The sequence below is a fragment of the Anticarsia gemmatalis genome, chromosome 10, assembly GCF_050436995.1.
Source record: "Anticarsia gemmatalis isolate Benzon Research Colony breed Stoneville strain chromosome 10, ilAntGemm2 primary, whole genome shotgun sequence".
Taxonomy (NCBI): Eukaryota; Metazoa; Arthropoda; class Insecta; order Lepidoptera; family Erebidae; genus Anticarsia; species Anticarsia gemmatalis.
In genome coordinates this window covers 12,936,748-12,956,622 of record NC_134754.1, presented here as the reverse complement: position 1 = coordinate 12,956,622, position 19,875 = coordinate 12,936,748, and the positions used below count along the sequence as shown (strand labels likewise).

The 19,875-nt window shown below is 37.4% G+C and overlaps 1 protein-coding gene across 4 annotated transcripts in view; it reads right to left on the bottom strand.

The window, feature by feature from the left end:
• Nucleotides 1-738: 738 nt before the first annotated feature.
• Liprin-alpha (PTPRF interacting protein alpha) overlaps nt 739-19,875 on the bottom strand; it is a 205,503-nt gene continuing 186,366 nt past the window's right edge. For 2 of the 4 annotated variants that reach the window (XM_076118899.1, XM_076118901.1), the window contains 17 exons: nt 19,253-19,378; nt 16,539-16,708; nt 15,813-15,969; nt 15,074-15,190; nt 14,502-14,585; nt 14,014-14,172; nt 12,240-12,347; nt 9,041-9,207; nt 8,486-8,530; nt 6,718-6,922; nt 6,190-6,347; nt 5,425-5,627; nt 4,796-4,954; nt 4,361-4,475; nt 3,850-4,006; nt 3,238-3,354; nt 739-983 (listed from right to left, as the gene is read on the bottom strand). In XM_076118899.1, coding sequence (XP_075975014.1) covers nt 891-983; nt 3,238-3,354; nt 3,850-4,006; nt 4,361-4,475; nt 4,796-4,954; nt 5,425-5,627; nt 6,190-6,347; nt 6,718-6,922; nt 8,486-8,530; nt 9,041-9,207; nt 12,240-12,347; nt 14,014-14,172; nt 14,502-14,585; nt 15,074-15,190; nt 15,813-15,969; nt 16,539-16,708; nt 19,253-19,378 — 2,340 coding nt within the window. In that variant the 3' untranslated portion in view covers nt 739-890. The remainder of the gene's footprint in view (nt 984-3,237; nt 3,355-3,849; nt 4,007-4,360; nt 4,476-4,795; nt 4,955-5,424; nt 5,628-6,189; nt 6,348-6,717; nt 6,923-8,485; nt 8,531-9,040; nt 9,208-12,239; nt 12,348-14,013; nt 14,173-14,501; nt 14,586-15,073; nt 15,191-15,812; nt 15,970-16,538; nt 16,709-19,252; nt 19,379-19,875) is intronic. The other 2 variants (XM_076118900.1, XM_076118902.1) reach the window with 2 other exon arrangements.

Sequence of the window (19,875 nt, the reverse complement as noted above, 5' to 3'; positions counted from 1 at the left end):
TTGTTGACTCTTTCTAAATAAGAAAATAGTAAAGAGATAGAATAACTTTCATATAAGTCTTGCTTTAAACATTCTACCATTTAATATGGTTAGTAAAGAAACGAATTTTGTGAAAAAAAATATTGAAAAATAACACACTATTTTGCGAGGTATTTATGGCTTTCAATTCTTAACACTATTAAAATAATAATGGCAGTAAGAGAACCAATAAAATTTCATCGAAACAACTAACTACGCTTTCGACCAGTCAACTATTGTCAGCCTTTTCTATTTAGCTTAAAAAGAGCGACCAACAAGATACTATAACCCGGCAAATTTGAAAAGTGTTATATTTATCAAAAACACGGTACAGCAAGCCACAGCTAGTTGATAGTCGTTATATATCTGGTTACATTTAAGTACATAACGCTACGGTCAGAGCACTTTGTATTATATTTAGTTAGAAGCCTTAATCTACCACGGTAATATACAATCTTACTGGAAAAAACGATTATTGTGTCTCAATTATAATAGTTTATATTTTATTTTTATTTTCACAGTGTTTTATATGAAATATAGCTTTACATTTTGATTTAAATAAAAAAAGAAATAGTCAAGTTATAGATTTGTTAGTTTTTCGAATGACATTTCAAAATGGCGTCCAATTTGTTTTCAATTTAAAGTCTGTTATTTAGTCATTCGAGAAAAAGTAATTTGTTTATACACTTATTTAGTCATTCAAGAAAAAGTCATAACCAGCTTATATTCCTATAAAACACCAGAAAAACAGTTTGAAATCGCCGAGATTCCAATACGGTGAAGTGAAAAGGAAAACAAACTTTGTACCATAAACGATAGTAAGTAAATATAGGTGACTACGTGTGCTGTGTAGTCTAGTTCATGGTGTGGTGTCAGGAGGCGGCGTGCTCGTGCTGCAGGCGCGCGGCTCGCTCGGTGCCCGTCGCCAGGAGGTTGCTGAATTCCATTTCGAGGATTTGTCGCGCCTGGAAGGAAAGATTCAATGTTTAATATCCGAAAGTTTCACTGTAAAACTGGTTTTGCGTAAGATTTTAAGCATGTAGGAAACTGAAACCTTATTAAAATCCAACTCGCAGTTTTCCAGCGTGGTGGACTTAAGGCTTAACACGTTCCTCATTCCGGTAGTGGGCCCTTGCCTAGCAACGGGATATTAATGGGCTAAATTTAATTTAAACAGAAACATAAAACGCAGTTGTAGTGTCAATTTAAATCAAATCATATAATCACATACGATAAAATTTAAACACTTGTATTACTGAAATGTACAATTGACAAAACCAACCATTACTTTCAACGAGAAAAGCCTTTTTTGCAATACTTGTTAATGCGAAGTAGAAGTTTTTATTTGAAATGAAATGCAAGAGAAAAAGCTTCCCATAAAACACTATTTCCCTTCTCCTTTAGCCGTTCTTCGTACAAATATTGAGAACATTTTCCCAAGGCACTTGTTGTCATTTAGTGTTTGTACCTGTGTGTTCTGCGTGGGTATCTGCAGCGCCAGCGCCATGGTGTCGGCGCTGAAGCTGTCGTCCAGCGAGATATATAAACAGGACCAGGTGTGTATGTAGTACCTGTGTGTTCTGCGTGGGTATCTGCAGCGCCAGCGCCATGGTGTCGGCGCTGAAGCTGTCGTCCAGCGAGATATATAAACAGGACCAGGTGTGTATGTAGTACCTGTGTGTTCTGCGTGGGTATCTGCAGCGCCAGCGCCATGGTGTCGGCGCTGAAGCTGTCGTCCAGCGAGATATATAAACAGGACCAGGTGTGTATGTAGTACCTGTGTGTTCTGCGTGGGTATCTGCAGCGCCAGCGCCATGGTGTCGGCGCTGAAGCTGTCGTCCAGCGAGATATATAAACAGGACCAGGTGTGTATGTAGTACCTGTGTGTTCTGCGTGGGTATCTGCAGCGCCAGCGCCATGGTGTCGGCGCTGAAGCTGTCGTCCAGCGAGATATATAAACAGGACCAGGTGTGTATGTAGTACCTGTGTGTTCTGCGTGGGTATCTGCAGCGCCAGCGCCATGGTGTCGGCGCTGAAGCTGTCGTCCAGCGAGATATATAAACAGGACCAGGTGTGTATGTAGTACCTGTGTGTTCTGCGTGGGTATCTGCAGCGCCAGCGCCATGGTGTCGGCGCTGAAGCTGTCGTCCAGCGAGATATATAAACAGGACCAGGTGTGTATGTAGTACCTGTGTGTTCTGCGTGGGTATCTGCAGCGCCAGCGCCATGGTGTCGGCGCTGAAGCTGTCGTCCAGCGAGATATATAAACAGGACCAGGTGTGTATGTAGTACCTGTGTGTTCTGCGTGGGTATCTGCAGCGCCAGCGCCATGGTGTCGGCGCTGAAGCTGTCGTCCAGCGAGATATATAAACAGGACCAGGTGTGTATGTAGTACCTGTGTGTTCTGCGTGGGTATCTGCAGCGCCAGCGCCATGGTGTCGGCGCTGAAGCTGTCGTCCAGCGAGATATATAAACAGGACCAGGTGTGTATGTAGTACCTGTGTGTTCTGCGTGGGTATCTGCAGCGCCAGCGCCATGGTGTCGGCGCTGAAGCTGTCGTCCAGCGAGATATATAAACAGGACCAGGTGTGTATGTAGTACCTGTGTGTTCTGCGTGGGTATCTGCAGCGCCAGCGCCATGGTGTCGGCGCTGAAGCTGTCGTCCAGCGAGATATATAAACAGGACCAGGTGTGTATGTAGTACCTGTGTGTTCTGCGTGGGTATCTGCAGCGCCAGCGCCATGGTGTCGGCGCTGAAGCTGTCGTCCAGCGAGATATATAAACAGGACCAGGTGTGTATGTAGTACCTGTGTGTTCTGCGTGGGTATCTGCAGCGCCAGCGCCATGGTGTCGGCGCTGAAGCTGTCGTCCAGCGAGATATATAAACAGGACCAGGTGTGTATGTAGTACCTGTGTGTTCTGCGTGGGTATCTGCAGCGCCAGCGCCATGGTGTCGGCGCTGAAGCTGTCGTCCAGCGAGATATATAAACAGGACCAGGTGTGTATGTAGTACCTGTGTGTTCTGCGTGGGTATCTGCAGCGCCAGCGCCATGGTGTCGGCGCTGAAGCTGTCGTCCAGCGAGATATATAAACAGGACCAGGTGTGTATGTAGTACCTGTGTGTTCTGCGTGGGTATCTGCAGCGCCAGCGCCATGGTGTCGGCGCTGAAGCTGTCGTCCAGCGAGATATATAAACAGGACCAGGTGTGTATGTAGTACCTGTGTGTTCTGCGTGGGTATCTGCAGCGCCAGCGCCATGGTGTCGGCGCTGAAGCTGTCGTCCAGCGAGATGAGCGCGCCGTGCACTCCGCTCTCCGACAAGTTGCCCGCGTACTCCTGGAACACAACAACGCATTTAGACACATTTATATCAAACAAATGAATGCAAAACTCTCTCTAAACAAAGACATTTAAACAAATCATAATGCCCCACATTAGATCGTTCTGTCATATGTACAAGATACCAACAATGTAAGTAAATCAAATATTTTAAACTCACACGATTTAGTAAGACCTTTGATAAGTTTACTTCTTCGTGTAGTTATGAAAACTTAATTAGATTGTTGAAAAATGTACATAGTCAAAACAAGCAAAAAATCAACATTTTTAAGTAAGAAATGATACAACGTATGGAGTTCCCCAAAGATCTCATCTAGGTCCTTACTACCAGCGAATCATTAACAAGGAACATTTTGAAGTGTAGGTTAAATTCTTTTATTCAAGGTTGTTTTTTACTTAAACTTCTTATACAAAGTTGTATAAAGGCGGACTTAATGGTAAGGGCATATTCTGCCAGTCTACGTGATGCAGAGATTGAATGTTGTTGTTTACCTTCAGGTTAATGGACACGAGCCACCGCTGCAGGCGCTCGTTGGTCCACACCAGCACATCTCTGTTGACGTGCTCGGCCGCGCGGCGCCGCTCGTCCAGCGCGCGCACGCTGTAGCCCACGCGCTTCAGGCACGCCACGCCGAAGTGCAGCGACGTTCTACAAATAGAAAATACCGAATATTGTCAACGTCAAATTTATCAACACCCCTATGGTTATTGTTAATTTCTTCATCTCCATCAAACATAATAATTTTAGACCTGCAAGTGATTTCATCTGTATAAAATAAGTATTCAGGTTAAAAAGTATCTTAAACGTTTTTCTAGGTTATAAACTTGTTTAAAAATCATTGAATGCTATAAGAGTAACACACATCGAACTATTCTCATATTGGCAGAATTGTCATCACAGCGACAAAAATACTAAAACAAAATATTTAGCGAGGCACATAAACATTCGATACAACGAATAATATTATTATTAACTATTAAAGTTAAAATATAGGCACATTACCTGTGAAAACTGTCGACCATTTTGAGTTGCGTCCTGAGGTCCCGCTTGGTGAGGTGCTCCAACATCCTCGCGTCCACCAAACACTCCATGAACGTCGTTCTGTATTGTGGTAACCCTGGACAATACAAAAAAAAATATGTAATAGAGCCTTTTTTGTGTAAATTAACTAACATAGATTTGTGTTTTTTACGAATAAGTAAAAAGTAAAAATAGTATAGTTCCTTAAAATATTGTTTAGCAGTTAGCACCATTATTTATTATTGGATACGAAACTCCTAGGTTAGTCAGTACTTCCATTTTTGTGTCTACTGAAATCACAATTTTATACCTACGGATTAACATTCTTCTGCTTTTTGTTACAAAATTGAATTTGAAGCGGTATAATATCAATTCAGTTGCAAATTAATATATTGAATATCTAGCGTCATCACGTACCAAGTGACGGCAGCCACACATTGCCGATCCACTCATGGTTCATGTCCCCGAAGGCCAGCGCGGCGCAGGCGGTCCCGCGCGGCGCCGACGGTGACGTCAGAGACACCATCTCCTGGATCGCCAGCCGCAGCTTCAGCCGGTGCAGCGGGTTACTTATACCTGAGTTAATAGAAAGGAACATTTGAAAAACAAGTTTATGGTGACTGTTTGTGTTAGAAGATACAAATTCAATCGCTCTTTGATGAGATACTGTATTATTAGAACATTATCAATTAACCTGCATATAACATGGCTTCAGGTTTATAATGATCACATCTTTTACACTGAGGTTTTGCATAACATAAAACTTAATGCAATTATTATAAAAAAAATATTTTTCTATATTATTACAAGTTACGTTTTTTTTTCATGCTTATTCAACGGCGATGCATGAAGGTACATTCTGCCTATTTTAAGTAACATTTAATCAATATTTTTCCACTCAAAGTAAGTTGGAGGTTAATTTAGTCTCAATACCACTTGATATTCTTAAACCACAGCGAAATCCTTTGGGTGGTTCTAATAACATCGAGATGATCCCTAATACGCAAAACAATAGTAAATGATAATTAGTAAGAAGTGTTACGCACCGATCTCCCGCTGTATCTCCTGGTCGGAGAGCGCGGACATGATGGCGCCGGACTTGACGTTGGCGCGGCAGGCGGCCACGTACCAGGCCGGCATGCCCACCCACAGCTCCAGCCACGCCACCACGGTGGGCCCGTTCCACAGCGCGAACGGCGTGCCGGCGCGCATCGCCTCGCCCAGCAGCTCGTGCCGGTAGTCGCGGTCTCTGCGTACCCACAAGATATACGTGTTATACATCGACATCCATACTTATAATATTATAAATGCGAAAATAACTCTGTTCGTCTGTTTGTTACTGCTAATCACGCCTAAACTACTGAACCAATTTGCATGAATTTTGATACCCGAGTAATGACATAGGCCATTTTTTACCCCGGGAAAATGATGCATTCCCATGGAAAAAACCAGGTGGCGAACGAAGTCACGGGTAAAAAGCTATTAATAAATAAATTTAAGCCCATTTTAGCCGTACATAGGAACTCAGAAATTGTAAAAAAAGCAGACGATTAACGTTCTTAATGATTTTTTTACGTATGTATATTTTAACTAATCTATGTAGTTACAAAAAAAGAACAGCCAGATAGGCTAACTTAAGGTATTTACCCGTACTTGGTCAGCGTGATCAAGATCAACTCAAGATTTAACATCCCTTACATTCGGGAGGACCTTCGCCCAGAGTGGGACAGGCAAAAGGCAAAACAAAATATATATACTTAATCATCGAAAGTACAAAGTATAGTGTTGTCCGGTACGGGTATAGTACGTACTTGGTCTTGGTCCTGGCGTAGTCCTGGTGCTGCAGCGCCTGGTGCGGGTGCGGCAGCGCGGAGTGCGGCGCCAGCGCCTCGTCGTCGCCCGCGAGTGACGACAGGCCCAGCGACGACACTGACGACATGGAGCGCGGACTCTGACCTTGTTGCAGCTGCTGAAGACGAGAGATATGGGATTTAAATTATGGTTAAAAAGAAAATTTAACTTGTTTCTTCTTTATGAAATCTATTTTCTGCTGTGAGGAATTTTTGACATAAAGAGGAATGAATTTAATTAATGTTTTCTTTGTTCCTATAATAGCAATATACACTATTCAGAGATTGTTTAAGGAAAAGTGGATTAAACTTTAGCGTGCACCTTATTGCAATTTCGGGTTTAAATAAGCGATAGAATTAAAGTTCACAGGGAATGAACAAGACTGGAGTCAGTAGATAACTTTCATAGTCTCTGTGGCAAACTTAAAACTAATTTTACTTTTAACTATAACTAATCAAACGTTGTAATAACGATTTTTCGACACTTACCGGCATTCCAGCCTTCTCTTTCTTACTAAAGAACCTTCCTAAAGAGCTCTTGATGCCCCTCTTCTTCTGCTGATGCATCGTGATGGACGCGGCGGACGAGGAGGCGGCCCGCGCCGCGCCGGCCCCGCCCCACGTGCTGGCCATGGCGCCGCCCATCGAGCCCATGCCGCCCAGCGACTCCTGGCTCGAGCTGGACGAAATATTGCTATTGAACATAATGAAAATGTCAGTGGAAATGAACATGGTTATGTTACAATATGGTTTTAAGTAAGAAGATATTGTTTTTTGTTTTGTTTTGACATGCATTTTGTATAAAAAAAGTTATTTGATTGTTTAAACGTGCATTTCTTAAAAAAGAACCCTCAATATTATATTGAGTTAGCAGTAAGAAAACTGGCATGCATTATTTGAAATTGTGTTTGTAAAGGTTTTAACTAAATCAGCTTTATAAAAAAAGAAGTGTGAAGTAGTGAAGTAATGCGTATTTTGGAGAAGCAATATTAGTATCACTCATTAATTAGCACAACGGACATTGAGCTTTTCAAATTGTGAAATTTGAATGTAATGTGCAAAGTGAAAGACGAATGAAATACGGCGAAATTACCAGATTATTTAAAAAATCACACTTAATACTCTACTATCACAAAGAAACCTAATTTATTAAGCAAGAATATAAAAGTCCAATCAAATAATTAATTATAATAACAATCTGGTAATTTTAATAAATGTAGGTGCTTTTAAAATCTAAGTGCTTTCCTAGCAAGCTATATAGCAAAAATGGAATTACTAAATCGAGCTTATAGCGATATATTCGACCTCTACTATGGAATTAGGGATCACACACTGAAAAATACATTTAAAAACATACCATTTTAGTTTTTGATATTTCCAATAATTTCGTAGGGTAGAACATATATTAGTAATTCCATTTTGTAGTATATTTATTAAACAATAAAATAAAAATGTAACAAATTTTATAAATTATATAAACACATGCAACATGCAATTAACTTTATATTAGAATTTGTGAATATCAACAGATTACCCAAACACACTGTTTTATTAAAATTATAACTTTATGTTTCTTCTAACTATAAGATATGTGCCTTAAAATACATCTTTATAATTCATATAAGTCTCTATAATATTAAACTAAATAAATGCATATAATATGAACAATATAATCAAACCTAAGATACAGACATGCCTATTGCCTAACTAGTGTTGATTAGTAATATACAATTCAACAAAATGACTGATGGCTTGGCCCCATTTTGTACTTAGTTTATTGATTTTTGTACAAAAACAATAGTTCAATAAGACTGCTCTTTTATAATGTTAAACATATAATTTTAGAGAACTGCCATATGCAACAATACAAAATACAAAAATTACAGATTTGCAGTTTTCGAGATTGTATATCGAATTAAAAAGCTCTTTAACTATATTATTATTTAGTATAGATGTAGAAATATGTTTGAAATGTTGACTCCAGTCTATGCTTTCACATTTTCTGTATTTTTAATAATGTCAAATTTAAAATTTTCATATATAACTAGCAGATTTTACCAAACACGGATGATGAAGTAAGTAACTATCGACTATTCTGTACAAACTGCTCTTTAAACATAACCTATGAGGCACATAGTTGAACAGTGTGTCTGGGCAATCGCACCACAAGTGGGCTAGCTCCACGTGGGCCGTGGGCATCGTGGGCATCGTGGGCAAAGTGGGCAAACGTTTGTCTAGCCTAGAGAGTGACGGAGACCTGTGTATTGGGATGCGCGCCATTGATGAAGACATGATGGAGCTCCTGGTAGCGTGGAAAGAAATAAATTGTGGTTAGTTTTGTTAGCATTGTTAGTTGGAAAGTATATTAGTTTTGTTAATTATTAGAAAAAATATGAAGTTGGGTTTATGTATGTGCTTTACAAAAGGGTCTATTTACTAAAGATGTTATAAGTTATTGGTTGAGCAAATTCAGTTGATAACTTAATTCATGTTTTGCTTTAATATTTCTGTTCTTTACCCTTTTCAAATTAGATAAAATGTATAGAAAATAATATATAAGTAAAAGTATATAAGTAAATACATAAGTAAATAAGAAAGTCAATAAAAAAATGAATCATTCAAGCTTTTCAGATGAATATTAAAAAGTAGTATAAGGAACTACTCAGTTAAATATAAGTTTTAAAGATGTGACTTCAAAATACTTAAAGCCCAACAATTTATTTTATGTTAGTCACTTCAAAACTAGGTTTATATTAGGCACTATTAATTTCAGACTACGTTAATATAGTTTTATTTCTGATAGTAAACTAACGAGTCATAAGGAGGTTGGTAATGCGTGCGCAGTCTGTCTCTCTCGGCATGTATGGCGCGCGCCGCTCGCTCCAGGCGCAGCGAGCGAGCCGTCAGCGGAGACTCCGCCCCTTCAGCCCCGCCCACGCCGGGGACCACGCCCCCGCCGCCTTCTTCGCATAGTTGCAGCTGCAGATTGGAAAATATATATTAGTTTTATATATTAACAGGTGTCTAAAACTGAAAAAGATTCTGATCTAAGAGAGGTATAAAATAAGTCTATTTTAATATTGTATAACTATAGATTTTATAAGTATTACTAGGTTTTTCTAATATTATTTGGCTAATAAATTGACTAACTTATAGTTTATTCTTGAATATTAAATATTTCCGCTACATAATAATTTGAAATTAACTAGGTATAGAAAAAATCTGTATTTATAATTTTGACTCTAGCAGTCAGAAATTATCTATAATTCTAGATTCTAAACATTTATGTATAAGTATTAAAATGTATTATTAAAATATAATTTAAAGTTATCTATGGGTACATTTAAAATTATCTATGTGTAAAATTAAATTACAATTGGAATTAAAAAAAACTTCGAATTGACTTAAACTATGTAGGTTATTTCGTTGTACTTATAGGTATCTACTTTTTGTATCTTAAAGATATCTAAACAATAAATTATTCTACTTATAATAGGGTTTACTTATTAAAATATGGATATATTTGACAAATTACAAGCATTTGCCTATTATCTACTTTGCTTGAAGCTGTGTAGTGCAATTTCGTTGCGAATAAATAGAATATTGATTTACATAATTTTGTTTGAATAAAGCTAAGTATATGATGTATATACTAGTATATAAATACTACTGGTTACATACATAGTGTTGGCTTATATTGGATATAATAGCAGACATGCCGCATCGTTATATATTATACTTATTATAATTTAGTGGATTGGTTATAACATCTATTTTTATGATAAGTTAAAAATCTTATTGACAGGAATGAGTTCTAATTCTAATGAATAATTTATTTAATGCAGAAAACTAGAAAATATATATTTTTTAATTATATGTTCTTTGAGAGTAATTAAGCTAAGCTTTATAATTTGATGAAATAACCTGGTTTTAACGCAATAATAAGTATCCTAATGTATAGATGTTTTTGGTGTCTAATAAATATGAATAGGTTCGATATAATTATCTAAATATCAAAATAAATGGTAAAACCAATCCATATTATTTTAAAGTAATAAACATTTTAGCGTTCGTAGATATTTATTTAAGGATTTTGCCAATAGTGACTTCCAAAAACCAAAATATATGTATTTTGAAATGATCACCATTTGCGAAAACTTTTTGAGGCACTTGGCGAAGCATGCTATATGCTCGTTTTATGCTTAGGTTTATTGTACATAATACTTACTTATTTACATTTTATTTAACGTATATATAGCTTTATATTGTCGCTACACAATGGCTACAAGGTTTTATATGATAGACAGAGTGAAATAATCTATGAGGTGCGATTACAACACGGTCCCTGTTTTGTGTTAAGAGTATCGGAAATTTTATGTATATTTTATTTTGAAATGCATTAACATAGATTATTTCACGTTACATATTGATAGCATCAAGCCATTCGCTTGTTCGCGTGCGCACTTTGTACCAAACTGTAACGTTATACTGTCAAGGGTGGGTAAAACGAATGTTACCTGGTTATTTTTTTATAGCTACTGGTTTTGTTTATATGCTTTTTTCTTTATAGCAAAGACAATGCAATATTAAATGCTGGCAAAGATAGACCATTAGCTATTAAGACAATAAAGCGGCCATATGAAAACAGACAGGTGGGGGACTCCTTAAAATTTGAAAATCTGAATTACGGCTGCCGTGTTGTAACATGAGATGGTTTTATCGAGCTAGCTTCTCTCTATAGATTCACTAGTGTACAAATCCGCTAATATATATCGATCTAGACAGTATAACGGCACACATTCGGTAGGCAAGTAGGCAGTACACAGTAGCGGTATGACACAACATGTGACGGACCTGGCTGGACGGCAGCGACTCGGAGGCGGCGGCGGCGCGGTAGTGCGCGTGCGCGGGCGACATGGACGCCGGCGCCTGCCACCGACCATACAACCACATACTATATGTACAGCTTTCACAGTACACACCCTCTTACTTACTGAGCCATCTATTTATAGTTTAAAAACCGGTTTTACTTCGGGGAGGATGGTGAAACATTAATGTATCGACACTCCTGTGAAACCTTCGGTTGAACACGCATGAATTAGCAGTGTTTTTCAAGTCACCACATATCAGGGAAACAAATGTCGCGTAAGGCGTAACAGAATCTTTCACGAGCGCCTCGCTCAGTTTTCAAAGTATTTTGCTTATAAAAATATAGGAAACATGTGCAAATACGTTATCAAAGACTTTTAGAAGCTCGTGTTATACCTATAAATAAATAGCTCAGTAATATTAATGAGTTGTTTTATTAATAGCAAAACGCCTATATTTATGGAAATATACAGACCATTTAGAAACCTGTTAAGAATATACACGAAAATGTTAGTTATTGAAATGTAGAATTTTGTACAGTTAGCGATCAAGCAACCAAACGTAAATCGATTTATATTTTTATATGTAGTTAAAATTATTCATTAATTAGTAGCTGTTTAATTTGCTAACTGCACGCCCACATTTTCACACCCAGCAACCTTATGGTATTTAAATTGTAATTTATCATTTATTCAAAACGTACACGTACGTAAACGTGCACGATATATTAAATATCATTGAAGTTAAGTGTGAAATTGCTTTTGAAAAACCTCAACCAAAACCCAAAAGAAAAATATAGTACGCGCCTCTTAACGTTATATGTCTGAATACAGCACAAAGTTGCCTAACAGAAAACAAACAAGAGCGAAAAGATTCTGTCATAGTTATCTATTTATCATACGGACTCTTATGTACTTTGTAGTTATATTTCGACGAGTAATTTTTTAGTAACCATTTATTTGTTAAAAGTAGGTTACATTGCATAATATGGAAATTAAACACATATTCGCCCCGTCATATATCTCGAATCATCTTGTATGCCCCATTCGATTTGTCAGCATACTTTACACATAGCGAATATATTCAGACACAAAGTTAAACAGCACTACAAAGTACATATAACGTAAATACAAGATACGTACAGTGTGGTACTTGTGGTGCGCGGCGAGGTGCGGGCGCGACGGCGAGGCGGCGAGCGGCGGCGAGTCCCCGCGCCGCGACACCACGTTCATGTGCTCGTAGCTGCCCACCTGCCGCCACCCCAGCGTTAGTCGCTACTACTTACTGTACTTATCTACTGACGATTTCTTATTGGAACTGATTTATGTATAGTTCGAGAATAATGTTTAAGTCAATTTTGTGTGGAAGACTGTTATTTGTGTTTGTATTTTGTAAAGTATATAAGGAAAACGATTCTTTTTTTGTCGCCACTCGCTTGTTATATTGTGATGCTTATGAGGGTATGAAATTTACCAGCCATTAACAGTATTAGTCCCATGTAGGGGCGAGCCTATATCTACATAACAGTCACGTCACTTAAAACGGGGTATCATTGACAATAAATATATATATATTTTTTATTATTGTCAAAATAGTAAACTTATCAGTATACTAAAAATACAAACAAAAACGTGCTCAAAATACGTCAAACTTTATAACAATCTTCGGCATAAGAAATCGTCAGTACAACACAATATTAGTTAATACAGAAAACATCTATAAGAGTCCATCACCAATAATAAATCGATAAGCTCTAAGCAGTGATCTCACTGAAAGTAATTAATACACCAACAACTATAAGACTCCTATATACAAATGTAAGGCAGCAGTTTGTTTCAAGGCGCCTAGCGACTTTGGAACGAAGGCAAGTACGACACGATACAAGAACGAAGGGTATGATTCATATTTATCCCATTATCGTTTTGAATTGAAAAGTTTTTTAATTGTCTTGTCGATATTTAAAATTAGTTGCTACGAATGCTACTAGAGGCGCTGATCGATATGCCATTAAAAAACTCTTAGTTAAAACTTGTTCTATATGTCTATAATCGCCCCTATATTACTTAAATAGACATGTTATTTACACTCAAAAAAGGGAGCAAATACATTTTTGATATCACACCTTTTACTCGTGGCAAAGAGGGCAAAGACCAAATAGCGCCACTCATTGCAATAATTAAAAAAAAATGCTTAAATTCGTTTAATCTCAAACAAACTGCCACCTTACAATATTAATTACCACAGAATCCCCCATCAATATTTACATCTGTACTAATTCAGTAACAATCATCCAAGAAGGGCTAACGTGAAGCAGGTGACCGGTCGTAAAAACATCAGCTGAATCTCTTTACAGCATGTTTTTGAGAAGGCTTGTTGGCTTGTAACTATGTACTCCGGCGACATCAGTGAAATGACGAAAGGCCGTGGCATCACGGCGCGCTTTTCCTCCCTACCTGCTCACCAATTCAGTGCACCAAAGAAACGCAATCACGATCCGACAACTCAAATTCATAATCTTTGTTATGTAACAAGTGGCTTAGTGACAACAGCCGTACGGATCGATCTCTGAGTTTAATTTCTGTGGATGGATAACCAGTTAACCACTTTTTACATATCAAATATCTCCGTGTTTCGGAAGGCACACTAAATTGTAGGTCTCGGCTCTCATTTTCGATGATCTTTGACATTTAGATCAGAAACGTCTGACAATCAGTCTGACATACTGGACGGAACTGTCCTGTGGAGCTCTGATAGACAGTCGCTCCATGTCCATTCAGCTGCATCCAGTAAGACTGGAAGCCGACTCCCACATAGTTGGAATAAAGACTAGGCTGATGGATTGTTATGTAACATTAAACTTTCTACTATATTAGTTAGTTTATATTTATTGCCCTGTAACAAACAGCTGCGCCTCACCCTGGACTCGAGCTCCTCGGCGCGCGCCTCGGTGCTCTGCTTCTCCTCCTGGATGAGCCGTATCTCGGTGTTGATGGCGTCGAGCTGCTCCTGCAGCATGAGCGCCAGCGCCGCCGCGTCCGTGTGCCCGCCCTCCACGCCGCCGTCCGACTCGTCGTTCTACAAACATACATACATGACAAATATTTCATATACTAAAGAGATTGGTAGTAAAAATATAAGCCTAGAGAATAATTTCTTCTTTTTTACATTATTCTTTAGAAGAAAATCGACTTAAAGTAAGGTAACTTTTAGTTGGACGCTCAATTTCAATGTCCGTTATCCGTACAATGAATTGAATAAATAACCTGCATTGATTAAATCAAACATTAGATTTCACATTAAGCTTTATAATGAAGCCGTTTATTTGTAACACATGAGAATGTAACAAATAAACCGTAATAATTGAGTTGGTAATACGGCATAATACGATTATGAGTGGTACAAACCTCGGCGTCGCTGGACACATCGAAAGGTTGCTGCACATTGGCCAACACATGTGCCTGCTGCAACTTTTCCCACGAACCATCCAACTGAAACAGGTAAATACGTAAATTGATATAATGGTACAATGTAACCATAATATCATAAAAATCTCTCAAGCATTTCTTAAAAAATATTTGTGAATGACTCCTTTAGAAGATTTGATTCCCGTATAATATGCAAGGTTTTTTCCTTAGCCTGATTGAGTGGCCCACTGGTGTGCATAGGTCTAATCCCTTTTCTTTCCAAATTCCCCTATCAGCGGCACGATACGATTCGACCAGAAAAAAAATACCACCAGAAAATTGGTTTTATTGAAAACTAGCGGACTGGTCCGCCTTCGTCTGAGTACAGTGCAATTTTATCAATACAAACCTTGTCCCGAGAGTTAAAACATATTAAAAAAAGAATTATTCAGTTTAGTTTGGTTGATCAAAAGTTATGTGCGTACATCAATTCGATGACTCATTTTTATTTATATAGATATATAGATAGATAATAAAATATGATATTTTGTTCGCTTGCACTTGCGCTATACCTTAGGTTGGAACAGTCCGGGCGGTTGTTGCTGCGCGGCGGGCGACAGCGAGCGAGTGAGCGCGTCCGTCTGCTGGATGTTGAAGGCGATCTCCTGCTCCAGCATCTGACGCTTCAGCTGGAACACATATTGATGTATAGCGTTTTATTATAGACTGTAGAGAATAATTCAACATTATAATATTGTATCTACTTAAACCGATGCAGCAACTGTTTCAACTCAAGTCTTTGATTGCATTTGCTACATTCAATATGCGATATTTTTCAAAGTATGCATATTTTTGTTTCGCCTACTAAATAAGATCAAATAATGCGTAATCACGTTAGTTCTAGGGTAATAGGGTAGGGTAGTAACAGATAATGTTATACCTAGTATTTTTAACATTTCTTCTCGACAATTTCGAACGAAGTAGTATTATCTAAGTGCAGAATTCTCAAAGCCAGTTGCAACAACGTCGACGTATACAGACCTATACGTTCGTACGTATAACGTACGACAGACGCTTTAACTGTATACACAGAAATTTAATTAAAAGATTTTATGTGTTTTATAATTCTTTGACAATAATCATAATTATATTATGTAATGCATAAACTTAGAAAACTTCTTTAATTTAATAGTTTTTAAGTTTAAATGCGTATACATTCCGCACCTCATACTCTATCGTTTCCTCAAAAATTGGCGAAATATAGACAAATATTTGTAGCAAAACCATCGTAATTTAGTACAAGTGTTATACCTGTTCGGTCTCCATGCGCCACTTGGCGAGCTCCTTCAGTATGTCCTGCTTCTCGGCCAGCAGCTCGTCGGCGTACTTCCTCGTCTTCTCCAGCTCCTGGGTCAGCGCGTTCTTCTCGTCGAGCGCGTGCATGCGCTCCTTTAAGTGCACTTGCAATCTGAAACAAGGTATTGTGACTTGTAGATTGAACTAAACTAGAGATGGTATATCTGTTGTGATATTGTTGACCGTAAAAAGTCGGTCCCGGTTGTCGTCAATTAAAATAACAGTCGTCAAGCCACGTCAAAGGTCGGACGGCTTGAACAACTTTGACACTAGGTTGACCACTAACCATACGACAAGAAGAAGTCAAAGGCTGTTGGAAAGAAATCATATACTTCTAGCTAACTATTAAGGATTCATGTTGTATATTTTTAAAAGTAAACGTATTGGTAATTATTCAGAGGTATATGATATTTAGTTAAGAAATTGAATTTTATATTTTGGAAACGACGCCGACGTTCTTTTACTGTAAAAGTACTGAGCACTGAAATAGGACTAAGTAAGATAATTAATAGCGAAGTGGACTCGAGGCCTAACCCCTCCCACTCGATAGTACTTAAATAATGTACTTAGACTAGAGTAAAATCTTATACAGGCTAAAATAAAGGCACAAGTCTGAGATACAAGTTTGACACAGGTTACACAGCACAAAGAAGTGAAAAAACCTGTTTACGTATAACTAACCTGTCGTTAGACTCAGAGAGCAGTTTATCCACAGTAGCAGACAGCCTGGTGTTGTGCTCCTCGTTCATCCGGAGCCGCTGGTTGAGCCTCATCAGCTCCGCGTTCTTCTCCTCCACGCTAGCCTCCAGCCGCTGGATGCGGTCCTCGGCCGAGCCGTGCCGCTCCTGCGCCTGCAAACAATTGTCCACCTTATAACAAGGGGTTAACGATCAGATTCCTAACATGCGGTCTTCTATCGTAAAGTGGCGTTATATTTTCTCGTATTTTGAAATAATATCTTTTTTAGTTATTTGTTTATAATTGGTGATTGAATGTAAAAAAACCTTAATTATTGGTGTCAATATAGCTTTTTAATTCATTATTATTACATCAAAAGTATTACGAATCTTGTTAAGTGTCAGACCACCATATTATCTTGTGTTGTTTAATTAAGATTCTGTTTTGCTATCGAGTTGCTATTTAGTTCTTTAACTTAAGCAATTCGTTTCTTAAACACCCTTTTTATTTACTTTTAACTGTAGGTACACATTTCAATACCTTCATTAACTACAATATTAGACTTTAGTTAAGGTAACTGAGGTTTATTTATCCATTTTTAATACGTAAGTAATACGAGAAACACAGCCACTAAATCCAAACGTCTACTTCACGTGACAAAAAAGCGTATGACATTAGTTATTAGTGTCCGACCGAATGTTCGGTTTTTTACCATCCGAAACGCAAATTTCGGTTTAGTTTCGTTTTCGACAACAAAACCTGCCGAAACTACGGCCGAAACCGAAAGTGCATTCGGGAGATTTCGAGCTAAATCGGCCATCAGCGCGTTGAATTAATGACTCCTATCCATTTGTCTTAAATTGATTGATTATAAAAGCGGTTATTTTTTTCCTCAAAAAATTATCCTTGTAAGGAAGTTTCGGTTTCGGTTTCGGCCGAATCTGAACTGTTGCCGAAATTCGGTTTCGTTTTCGGTCGGATACTATTAGTTATTTAAGCGTAAATCTAAGAGTCTAGGTTGTAAGGTCACCTGAGTCTTCGCTCGTCAAGGTGTTCAAGTCGTTCGGAGTAATCAGTACATATAACAAAGAAAATATTTGTCGTCAACTTTATTATCTTTAAACACTTATTTTTATATAAATATAACACTAAAATCTTAGATTGATGGTTTTAAAGTATCGCGGTTTGTTTGCTAAATTGCTAAACGGATTAACGCGACAATTAAGTATTAAGGTTTTATGACCTTTCTTTATTACATTTTGATACAGGTTAGACAGTATCATATACATATATATAGTATTAAATTTAACCCATTAATATCCCACTGCTGGCCAAGGGAGGGAGGGATTAGGCCTTGCATACCTTCAAGAACTGTTCTAAATAACTCTCAGGCATGCAAGGTTGCATCACGATGTTTTGCTTCACCGTTGGAACAAGTGATAATAATTTATAATACACACATAACTTCGAAAAGTCATTGAGTGTTGCATCGGCTTCGAACCTGCTACTACTTGCGTGGTAGGTACCAACTTAAACCACTTGGCTATCACTGCTTGTAAATAGTATTAAAAATGTTATATACCCGACGATTCGATCGAGTTACACCGATCATGGTCTAAAGCTTACTAACCGTTTAGCAATTTAGTATTATCTTAGATTGATTTACTATTTTATTTTATTTAGATTTTAAACTTCTGAATAAGTATCGGATAGCCAATCATAGGTAGTTTTTCGCTAGTGCGTAAGGAGGCTCAGTGTTGCACAAAACTTTAATTTAGCGTAACCTCTTTTTTCTACTGATACTTTTTTACCAGATAGGTTATCCGAAACTTATTCATAATTCATTAGATTGGTTCTTTTTCGTCAGGTAACTTTGCTTGTGAGATTATTTTGACGCTCTTGAAAGATGAGATAGAGAACCTGACAAAATAATTTCTTAAAAGTCACCTCACGATAGAAAAGAGCCGACGTCTTTTATAATCTGTATTTAAACGCAAAACCTTTGAATAGAATATATTTTACGGATTTCGAAATACTACAAAAAAAATCGTTTACACACGTTACCCAGAATATTTTTACAAGAAACGAAATCGAAACAAAAACCTTAAATAAGTAAAATCCATAAAAGTAATTAAATTCAATTCTTTTTTCGTAGGTATGGGTGCTAAAATCTTAGTGCGTTAGGTTAGTATTAGTTAAGTGGGGTAATACGCAACAAAAACAAAACAATGTGTTCTAAGATGGCGTCTTTCAACTATCATGGTGAATGGACAATGAGAAGCGGAAAGCATGATAACACTTTCAATCATTATCCTAGATAAATCTGTACCTATTCTTTTAATAAATATTTTTTTAAAACATAAACAAGCAAAGCTAAGTTTTGTTTAATAAATAGTTATAATTTTCTGTTAAAAAACATGTCAAATCATTAAAAATATCTTTCTAAAGATTAAGAAAATATCGTAGATTTTTTTCAATAAAAAGTTGAAGCCATTATAAACAAAAATACCAAAATCAATAAAGTTTCAAAAAGTAAAATTATCTAAGCATTTAATTAACCCTAGCCCTAAACGTAGCCCTAGAGAGTTACTTAACCTTAGCTTTCAAAATAACCAATATAACCTACAATTAAAAAGTAACTAACATCTTAAACTATTTAGCTTAAACAAATCAGCGCACAAAAAGCACAGAGTCCCTGCATCACGTTTACCACGCACCTGATTGAGGGCCTCCATTCTGGCTTTGAGCTGTTCCTCCATTTCTGGCAGCGAGGACATCTGTGCCAGCTTCTGTGTGGACAGCTCCAGCTTCTCTTCTATGGCTGCTATCTTCTCCTCTTGAAGCTGTAGGGCATACACAGCATGAACGTGCTGATGACGTGGCTCAGTGGAAGCTAGTTAGTTCTAGGTTAGTGACACTGGATTTTGAACCTTATTGGTTTGCCAGTAAGCTGTTATGTGTTGTTATGCACGTTTTGTATATTAGCACTTGATTGGTAATATATAGAAATATATTTGTATCCGTCTTGAATAAATTAAGGAATGTTTGAAAATTGACGCGGCTAATTTGAATAGGTAAAGGATTTCGATTAAATATATAGTAAAAATAAAGCATAATTATCTGAGAAATAATGTTGTTTCTAGATTTTGATTATTAGGCTTAGGAACTTTTATAATCGCTAAAAGTCCTAATCAAGTTTTTATAAAACACTAATAATTTAATTACATAGGTCAAAATTCAGTGTCACTTTTCCATACTGTTATAAGGGGTTAACTTTTGATAGGGACAAAGATTTCTAATTATTATGATTGTAACTACTTGGGAAAATAAATCTATGTAA